Raw genomic sequence first — 10782 nt, 5'->3', positions numbered from 1 at the left:
TTACTAGTAAAAATGTCTATTCTAGATATCAACAATGGAATTGCTACTAGTAAAAATGTAAATTTTTGATATCTGAAAATGTATTTCTGATATCAATATAATTTCAGATGTCTAAAATCACATTCATGATATCAGAAATTAACATTGTCACTAGTGAAAATTTAATTCTTGATATCAAAAATAAAGGTTTTTACTATTAAGAATTGTATTTCTGATCTGTGAAATTGGAATTTTAACTTGTAAGAAATTAATTCTTAAATAAATTCCTGATATCAATAAGTATCATTTGAACTAGTGAAAATTGAATTGTTGATATCAAGAATTCATATCCTGGAAATGAATAAAAGTTAACACGGCTTGCCATACCCGGACAGAAGGGAGGGCTTCAGTCGCGCTCGCTGAAAATTGCCCTGTCGAGAATAAATGGGCATGTTTCAGGAGACGGGAGAAATCAGTGGCAACACCTTTTTATTGCGGCCCGCTCCCACCTCCCCCCACCCCTGAGTGCTGAGGGATCCGTTGCCGTGGCAACCCAGTATTTCCACTAATGTATGGATGTGGAAGTGGAATTCCTGGAGACAGTTGAGGCTTCTTGAGCTACAGTTCTCTTACAAAGCAGATCCAGCTCTCTCTCTCTCTCTCTCTCTCTGTGTGAACTTACAGAAAACTACAGTAGTATGAACTGCTTTTGGCCTCTATAAAGTCAAAGAATTGAAATCAAGAAATATAAATAGTAAAAATACAGAACAACTGTATTACTATCTGATAGATTAGATTAGAAAAACTTTATTAATCCCTGTAAGGTGATTATCTATCTATATTCTTTGTGTTTGTCTTAGGCTACTTCACTTGTGCCTATAACCGTGCTGTACTGAATAAAGGTGTTGGCTTTCTGCACAGTTACCTGGATTGGTGGGTCTTTGTACAACATATAGATTATATATGTTTCTCTTTAATGTCAATTTTAAATGTTGGACCCCCGAACCCCTAGACTATATCGGGGGTCGTAACATACGCAGACACCCTACATACTGTATATATATGAATAAAAAGTTTAAAAAATATTTTTTTTTAGTTAGAAATTTTAAGAAATCTTTTGTAACAATATAAATCATTACTATCAGTTTTTTTTTTTAATTTAACACATCCTTGCTGAATAAAAGTATTACATTTTTTCCCCCCAAAAAAACAAAAAAAAACTGACCACAAACTTTTGACCGGTAGTGTATATTGTTACATAAGATTTCTATTTTAGATAAACGCTGTTCTTTTTTAACTTTTTTTTTTATTTTTTATCAAAGAATCCTGAAAAAAGTATCACAGGTTATAAAAAAAACATGAAGCAGCACAACTGTTTTCAACATTGATAATAATCATAAATGTTTCTTGAGCATCACATCATCATATTAGAGTGATTTCTGAAGGATCATGTGACACTGAAGACTGGAGTAATGATGCTGAGAATTCAGATTTGATCACAGGAATAAATTACATTATTTTAAATTGTAATAATATTTCACAATATTACTGTTTTACTGTACTTTTGATCAAATAAATGCAGGCTTGATGAACATAAGAGACTTCTTTCAAAAAACATAAAAATAGTAAATGTGTTTCCAAACTTTTGACCAGTACTGTACATATACTGTATGTATACATGTACACACACACACACACACACATACATACACATACATACAGTACTATGCATAAGTTAATACACCCATGCTAAAGTTGACTAAAAAGAGGAATAAAAAATAATCTTTTGGAAATTGAACTTAATGCCTTAATTTAAAAAATTAGGAAAAATCCAACCTTTAAGGACACCAATTTTCTTTGTGAATGAATAATGTTTCGTAAATAAATAAATGTTCTTCCTTAAAATAAAGGGTGCATAAGTTAGTACACCCCTATGTTAAATTCCCATAGAGGCAGGCAGATTTTTATTTTTAAGTATTTAGTTTTTAAGTTTAATTTAAAAAAAAAAAAAAATTTATGATACTATGCATCCTGATAAAGTTCCCTTGGCCTTTGGAATTAAAATAGCCCCACATCATCACATAGCCTTCACCATACCTAGAGATTGGCATGGGGTACTTTCCATAAGATCATCTCTCAATGCAAATCAAACTAGCTATTAGGCTAACTGAAATAAAACCATGCCAATCTCTAGGTATGGTGAAGGCTATGTGATGATGTGGGGCTATTTTAATTCCAAAGGCCAAGGGAACTTTATCAGGATGCATAGTATCCTGGATCCATGAAGTAACTGGCCTTTAAAAATAAAAATCTGCCTGCCTCTATGGGAATTTAACATAGGGGTGTACTCACTTATGCACCCTGTATTTTAAGGAAGAACATTTATTTATTTACGATACATTATTCATTCACAAAGAAAATTGGTGTCCTTAAAGGTTGGATTTTTCCTAATTTTTTTAATTAAGGCATTAAGTTCAATTTCCAAAAGATGATTTTTTATTCCTCTTTTTAGTCAACTTTAGCATGGGTGTCTAAACTTATGCATAGCACTGTATATTATATTAGGGCTGTCAAAAGATTAATCGCATCCAAAATAAAAGTTTGTGTTTACATAATATATGTGTGTGTGTATAATTATTTTGTATATATCAATACACACACATGCATGTATATATTTAAGAAAAATGTGTAATTTATATATAAAAAAAATTATATTTATATATAATATAAATTATATATAAATATATACAGTATATGTATGCAAATATTTCTTAAATATATACATGCATGTGTGTGTATTGATATATACAAAATAATTATACACAGTACACACACATATATTATGTAAACACAAACTTTTATTTTGGATGCGATTAATCGCGATTAATCTTTTGACAGCCCTAATATATATATATTGAACATTATTTATGTCTTTATCATATTGCTAATCTGCTTTGCATTTTACAAGGACTGTTCTTATACATTATGCAAAGACTCTTGTGGCTTATTGCTGTATTTCACAGTGTTCAAACGTGACTCGTCCAGTTGGATTTTAGGAGGGTTTGTAAGTGTTGCGTGTGTAAGCTTCATAAAAGTGATGGTCACTCTTAGCAGGATTAGCTCAGCAGTTCTGCGGTCGCTTACAGCAAGCAATTCAATATTAATGACTAAAGCGTCCTGGAGGTGTAACACACACACACACACACACACACACACACACACAGAGACGGATCAGGTGCGATGAATAATGGAACGCAATCAAGGAGAACATTTTTGTCCAAGTGTTTATATTTTAATAGGTCATTTCAGGTCCATTTCTCTTCACAAATACATCTGATTGATCACACTGACAGCAATGAAATGTTAAAAGTGCAAACGTGGACAGACGGCGTGTATCAGTAGCGACGGCTCTTCACGAGGCTAAGAAACGTTCCCAGCATGTTCTCTCAAACGCGAATATTTCATGACTGAACTGTAAATGCATGAACACAGGACAATTCAACAAGCAACATGATTGTCAATGGTAATGCGAATTAAACAGATGAAACTTTAACATACACAGAAATCAAGTCTTTCCTGGCATATTTCTTATTGTCACAAATATCAGACGCACACACATATATATATATATACATACAGATGAACTTGAGTATAGCTTCTAGAATCTATAGTTGCTAAACAGCTAAAATAAGCTCTTATCTTTGAGTAACGTTAAACGAAAGGTATTCAGAGGACTAAAGCTCTCGTCTCTAATGTGTAGAGATTATTTTATATCTATTCACTGACGGCGAGTAAAAAAACTACGACAGCATATGAGGAACAGCAACTATACAGCAAATCTTTCATCGACGAAATGAACAGAACACTCGCGGTTTCCCTATTTAAACCACTATGAAATTAGATCTTTTTCTTTCTTTTTTTTTTAAGAAAAGTACATGCCAAATGACACACATTATAATGATCACCAGATATTCTGTAAGGTCAGTAAACTACATTTTTTTCTTTTTGGGTTGAAGATCCCTGTTAGGAGTAAACGCACAAACAACATCTCTGAGTGAATCTCACGAAAACAGCAAGATTTCAGCCCAAAATCCTAAAGAAAGGCCTATTTTCAGGAGCATTAAGATATTTTGCATATTTTTTTTTATTTATTATTTGTATTAATTGCATTATTCTTCTTATCCTCTGTAATGCATTCAGACAATGTACTAGTTTTTTGCATTTTTTATTCTCATTCTCTCGATCCAGATTCTCAGTAAAATACAGTAAATATTTTTTGTATTATAGTGAAAAAAAAAAAACTATTTAAATGAACACAAATCAAAGGCAGTACAACAAATACCACCATAACATAAATATTAATAAGTGCAATTTTGCATTATATTGTTAAAAAAATTGTGGTTAAAAATGTGTCACAATGCAATACAAAAACTTAACAGTCCAAAAAAATAGACGATTTTCTAGAAAATGTCTAATTTCTATAACTTTCAGGTTTCGTGAGATTCACCCGTTCATCACTGCATAGAGATTATTTTCTTACTCAGTATTTCTGTCTTGTTTTCCAGCACAAATATGTAAACGTTCTTAAATCAAGAAGCAAAATGACTCACGATATTAAGTCTTGTTTTATGAAAAATGTATAAACATTACGTTTTTTTATTTTTAAAAGTTCTTTTTCTGCAGATTTTGTGTCTTGTTTTAAGCATAGACTAAATTAACGTTCATAAAACGAGTCTCGCGTCATTTGGCTTGAAGAATGTTTCGATATTATTTTCTGGGAAAACGAGCCAAAATCATCTTTTTTGCAGTGCGGTGCCGAACACAACGTACAGACAAAACACAACGCACAAACACTGATGTATTGCATAACACAGGTCGTTTGCTGACGGCACACAATCTACAGTGCAATTCGTGCCATAGTCTTAGAAATGGCTTCCTGGGTGACGCAACTGAACCCAGTAAAGATTCAAGTAGAGTTAAAGGATGTATTCATACGCATGGAATGTCAGAAACCGTCATGGCAGATGCCTTAAAGGGACATAAGAGGACATACATGCAGCTTTTGGATCACTAGAGAGGCCCTGAGGACGCCGGACAGGAAGTGACGCACCTGGACGCCTGCCATCTGAGCCAATCAGAGTGGGTGAATTATTCAGATCTATAAAGTGCTCATCATAAAAGGATTGTAATAGACTGATAATGACTACTGATCTCAATCTGAGGCCGGTGAAGAGAAGTCGGGTGGACGGCGGATGTGCGAGTCCGGTCTCAGTACGGGATCTGGTTCTGGTAGTATTGCAGCATGTCGTAGGTTTTGCTCCTGTATCGGAGAAACACAGAATTTCGATAAGAAACGTTTACGGTAACACTTTACAATAAGGTTTGATTTGTTAACATGAACTAAAAATGAAAGATACCTCTTCTAAAACATTTATTATTTTAGGAAATGTTCATTTTAACACATTTTAAAGTGATGTGTGGAGGGGATATTTGTTTTTAATGACCCTGCAAGTTTGATTAAACCATCAAAATATGAGGAAAATATCTGATATGTTTTAAATATTTGATATATGTTGGAAGATCAAAACACTAAACTTGGTTAAAGTATTTATCTGAAAAAAAAAAAAGGAGGCAAGCTACAGGTTTTATTCCACTATGAAAAAAGACGCATAGGAAAACAAAAAGCTTTATCAGTTATTAAAAACATAATCAGTTATTAATATTTCATTGGTTCTCTCTTGTTTTTGCATGCATTCATAATTTCTTTGTATGACAGCCTGGCCAAATATTATGTCACACAATTTGTCATGTTTCATTGCGCTATCATCACAAATAAAACAATCGACTTCAAGCACGACTATACTAATTTTTCAAAAATATTTTAATAAAAAGGTGAAGATGTCAATTTTCCAAGGCTGGACGTCACTTTTGGCCACTACTGTAACTTGAACTAACAATGAACATTTGTTTTTTTCATTGAACTAATGTTAACAAAGATTAATAAAAACTGTAACAAATGTATTGCTCAATATTAGGTAAAATGCATTGACCAATGTTAAATAAAAGTGTTACTAAGTTCACAATTAAACTCTTTCTTTGAATATCATGTGACAAAAGTGATGTTTGTTACCTGCTACTGAGGAAGCAGCGCTCGATGACCTTAATCATGAAGGCCGCAGCTTCCTTCTCGCTCATATTGGGGTTGAACCTTTGCCTGCCGAACACAATGAACGACGATCAGTGTTTCAGAGGAAAAAATGACAGATTCCAGTGTTAAATTATGATTTAATATTCAGTAACGTACTTCAGGAGTTTGATGGTCTGTCCTCTGAAGCAGGGCAACCCCGTGTCCAGCATCAACGTCACCAATGACACGACAGCATCCATATACGGCCTGAGATAAACCATTAAAACAAGTCACCTTTATTTCTATAGCGCTTTATACAATATAGATCGTTTCAAAGCAGTTTTCATTCAATGATAAAGCAGCTCCACAGAAGATGATAGTGTCGTTATTCAGTACAAGCTGAATGTTGACTCAGTTCAGTTCAATAACAGAGTTCATCAATTATGAAACAAATTGTCTTCAGCTATGAAGCAGCTCTACACAAGATAATAGTGTCATTATTCAGCTCAATTTAGGTCAGGTTTTGTTCTCATCTTGCAGTCAAATTGATAATATTACTGAATATCAAAAAGGGTATTTTATAAAAAGGATTTCAAAAACAGGCATGAAATGTAAAATCGAATAATTATAAACCAGCTAATGATAGAAAACAAACCCTATGCAATTTTAAAGTTGACCTATTACGCCCTTTTTCAAAGTCTTGATGTTGTTTTCAGGCTCTACTAGAACAGGTTTTCCTGCTTGAATGTTGATTATTTTCCTCATATTCTCCATTGTTGCAGCTCCTCTCTTCCCAGTCTGTCAGTAACGCTCTGTTTAGTTCCTGTCTCTATGAAGCCCCTCCTTCTGAAAGCACACTGTGCTCTGATTGGTCGGCTGGAGCGGTGTGTTGTGATTGGCCAAGAGCTTTGAGCGTGTTTGGGAAATGTCCCGCCCCTTACTAGGGCTGTCAATCTTCCTCTATAATACTATTCGAATTCCATTCCTTATTTTATTTAATATTCGAATAATATTCGAATATTAAATGCTCAAATTCATCCTATTATTAATATTTACGACATTACAGTCTTATGGATCGCCAATGCGTGATGTTGATCGGTCTCATATCTTCACAGATAAACCGTGTCAGTTTGTCTGTTATTGCCTTCTGGCGGACAGCTGGTAAGCCCCGTGACGAGGAGAGAGGCAGAAATTAAGTAATTCTTGCCTGTTTTAGCGGCGGTTCCTCGGACAGATCGTCTAGCTTGTCAGTCAGGGTGTAGCGTTGTCATAAAAAATAACGTATATTTTTCTCTCCGTTTTGGCCTTCCGTCCACACTGAGACAGCGTTTTAATTAATGAAAACGCACTCCAAAGTGGATACATTTGAAAACGCCGTTTTCACGTTGTAGTGTGGACTGTGAATCAAATTGTCAGGAGTGGTGATCTCCGTTTCCGTGGAGACATTGCTCTCCGCGATTTTTTTTTACAGTAATGTTATGATGATACAGCGTGGATAACGTGCACAATTGTGTTACGATTCAAAAACTTTATTCATCACAAGAAACAAAAGCATTTAATTTTCACATGTGTGTAAGCCAAGGCGGCGGGAAAGGCAAGATTGCAAAAAAAAATTAAAATATACATTAAAAAAGCAATATTCGAATAGGAACTTCAGCATTCGAATAGTATTGATTTTTTAAATATTCGAATTATATTCGAATTTCGGAATTCGTTCCAACAGCCCTACCCCTTACTATAACCACCAGTTTAACACACTACTAACTAACTCAACCAGGCCCCGCCCCTTTATTCTGCATATGAATCATTTATATGAGGAACATTGTGACGTGTTCGTTCCAGTAAGAAACTCAAGACTACAATGGAGGCGTTTCAGGGAGTTCAGAAACACTGACACTGATATAGAGAAGAACTCCTGCTGGAGGGACTTTGTGCTTTCTGACCTTTTTCATGCTCAAACAGCAACATTACACACTTAAAGAAAGATGAAGCAGAATAGGACCCCTTTAAAATATTCGGGTGATTTGCAGCCCAAATCCTTCCCAGACACACTCAAGTGTCAACACGTCTGACCTGATCTATCATCTCTGAGGATTCTGAAATATTGAACAGCGGCCCGTCTCACCTTACGGCCAGGTATCCGCGCACACACATCTCCATGAACCATTTGAAGGGTGTGGCCTCCATCTTGCCGCCCATGATCATCACCATCTCGTCGGTCAGCTTGATGTCCGGCTCCCAGCCCAGATTCCCACCCGGAGAACTCTCAAACATGAAGCCGAAGTCTACATATATAAAACACAATTTTATTTTTATTATTTTAATAAATCAAACATTAAATAATTGTACTTATTTTTGTATATTATATGGAATGATTAAAATTATATGAATTAAAAAATGGAATAATTATTGAGCTTATATAATGAAAATGTTTTTGTTTGATGTACTATAGATGTAATATAAAAAATAAAAAAAAAATGTAGTAGTTACCAGGGATATTATCAAACTGTTAAAAACACTTTTGTTAATTGCTAAAATAAAACAAAATAAATATTAGAACTTAGAAAGATTGCCATGGCAGTAAGTTGAAGCTCTAAATGGCAAACTGGAAATAAATTAAAGCAAAACCTGAAGTAAAAAAAATGTAAAAAAATAAAAAATGATACCTAATATATATATATATATATATATATATATATATAAATAGAAAGGTTTTGTAACATACACAACCGTTTAAAAGATTTTATTTATTTTTTTGGAAAGAAATTAATACTTTTATTCAGCAAGACTGCATTAAACTGATCAAAAGTGACAGTAAAGACATGTATAATGTTACAAAAGATTCTATTTCAAATAAATGCTGTTCTTTTGAACTTTCTATTCATCAAAGAATCCTGAAAAAAAAACTGTTTTCAACATTGATAATAATCAGAAATGTTTCTTGAGCAGCAAATCATCATATTAGAATGATTTCTGAAGGATCATGTGACACTGAAGACTGGAGTAATGATGCTGAAACTTCAGCTTTGATCACAGGAATAAATTATAATTTACTATATATTTATTCACATAGAAAACAGTTATTTTAAATTGTAAAAATATTTCACAACATTACTGTTTTTACTGTATTTTGATCAAATAAATGGAGTCTTGGTGAGCAGAAAGAGACTTCTTTCAAAAACATATATCGTACTGATCTAAACCTTTTGAACGGCAGTATAAATATAAAAAATCCAATTCAAAATAATAATACTTTAATAGACTATAATAAAAAATAAAAAATACTTAACACTGGTAGGCTAGTTAGCCAATCATAAGAGGTCATATACATATCTTAACGGAGTGAGTGTCTGTTTACACCTTGTTGGCAGAGGTTATTTGTAACAAGAATTGTAAATCCGCCTTTTACCAAACTTGCTCTTCTCCCTTTTCCCATCGCATAATCAGCTGGGAGAGGAGTTTATTTGAAATAAAAATTAAGAAAATATTCGAAAAGTGGAAGTAAAGTGCCTAATGGGTATTTAACAGAGGGAATAAAGTGTTTATCAGGTAGTGTTAGGGCTAGGTGTAGGAGAGGGCTTTAGGGACAGGGACAAGTAATGTCTCAATAAGGCGGCATCCATTTATGATTTTAATAACTATAAAAATCACATGCACTGAATAATTTGTCATTATTGCATACTGTTTTATAATGTACAACAAAACACTGAGGTGCAAATAGTATCTGCCACAAAATTGCTAGTGTGGTTTAACCCGACTGACCGATGTGGATAAGATGGCCTTTGCTGTCCAGCATGATGTTGCCGTTGTGTCTGTCTTTGATTTGTAACAGGAAGAGCAGCAGACTGTACGCGGCCATACTGCGGATGAAGTTATATCGAGCCTTTAAAAGAGAGAAGCGACAAAAGATGCATTAAAAATGATCCATCAGATGCATAAGCAACTTAATAAAAACACATTAGCTTGAGCAAAACCGGAAGCAAAGTCTGTTTATCACTTTCTATTCTCTCAAGTGTGGGTTTTTCATTCACATCAGATGTTCATGTTGTTCACACACGTTTGATAAACACACAAAAAGTCATTGCAGTTGTAATATTTCTTGGTTTAAATTGATTTGAGGTCTATATGATGGTGCAGATTCATAGCTGTGTGCTTGTGTATATATATATATCTGGAAGGATGGTTATACAGACAAAATAAAATATGAAACTATGACAGTTCCTGAAGCAAATGGTTGTCACCTTCTGGTAGGCCAGCGTGGACTCGTCCCCGTACTGGTTTCTGAAGTAGTCGTACATGCCGAAGTCGGTCTGCCGGCCGAGCTGATCACGGGACTTGCAGTCGGGAATGCATTCGATCACGCCACACTGAAAAGAATCAAACAGGGAGTCCAGGTGAGCAGAACTTCAGCAGGATAGCAACATGAAGTCTCACGGGAAGGGGTCAAGGGTCACTCACTCCAGGAGCGGTGGCCACCACTCTGTACGGGAACACAAACAGGTCCAAACCCACGAGCTGAAAGATGTTCTTGAAGAGGCCGATGATCTGAAGAGCGAGCATGTCCTGATACAAGAGAAACAAAATCAATCAATCAATTTATTGGAGAATAATTATCCGGGTGAATTTCATGAAAACCCGTACAGGTCACATTTCACCCCGACATGCATTGGATATGC

General features: G+C 34.5%; 1 protein-coding gene across 3 annotated transcripts in view; it reads right to left on the bottom strand.

Annotated features, from left to right (window-relative positions):
• Positions 1 to 3249: 3249 nt before the first annotated feature.
• Positions 3250 to 10782, bottom strand: part of pi4kaa (phosphatidylinositol 4-kinase, catalytic, alpha a) — a 38718-nt gene continuing 31185 nt past the window's right edge. For all 3 annotated transcript variants that reach the window (XM_084400784.1, XM_084400786.1, XM_084400785.1), the window contains exons 49-55: positions 10565 to 10669; positions 10348 to 10473; positions 9869 to 9989; positions 8232 to 8391; positions 6284 to 6373; positions 6110 to 6193; positions 3250 to 5299 (exon numbers count right to left, since the gene is read on the bottom strand). In XM_084400784.1, the coding sequence (XP_084256910.1) occupies positions 5248 to 5299; positions 6110 to 6193; positions 6284 to 6373; positions 8232 to 8391; positions 9869 to 9989; positions 10348 to 10473; positions 10565 to 10669 (738 nt within the window). In that variant the 3' untranslated portion in view covers positions 3250 to 5247. The remainder of the gene's footprint in view (positions 5300 to 6109; positions 6194 to 6283; positions 6374 to 8231; positions 8392 to 9868; positions 9990 to 10347; positions 10474 to 10564; positions 10670 to 10782) is intronic.

The sequence above is a fragment of the Rutilus rutilus genome (genome assembly GCF_951802725.1).
Source record: "Rutilus rutilus genome assembly, chromosome: 25".
Taxonomy (NCBI): Eukaryota; Metazoa; Chordata; class Actinopteri; order Cypriniformes; family Leuciscidae; genus Rutilus; species Rutilus rutilus.
This window is presented reverse-complemented; position numbering and strand designations above follow the sequence as displayed.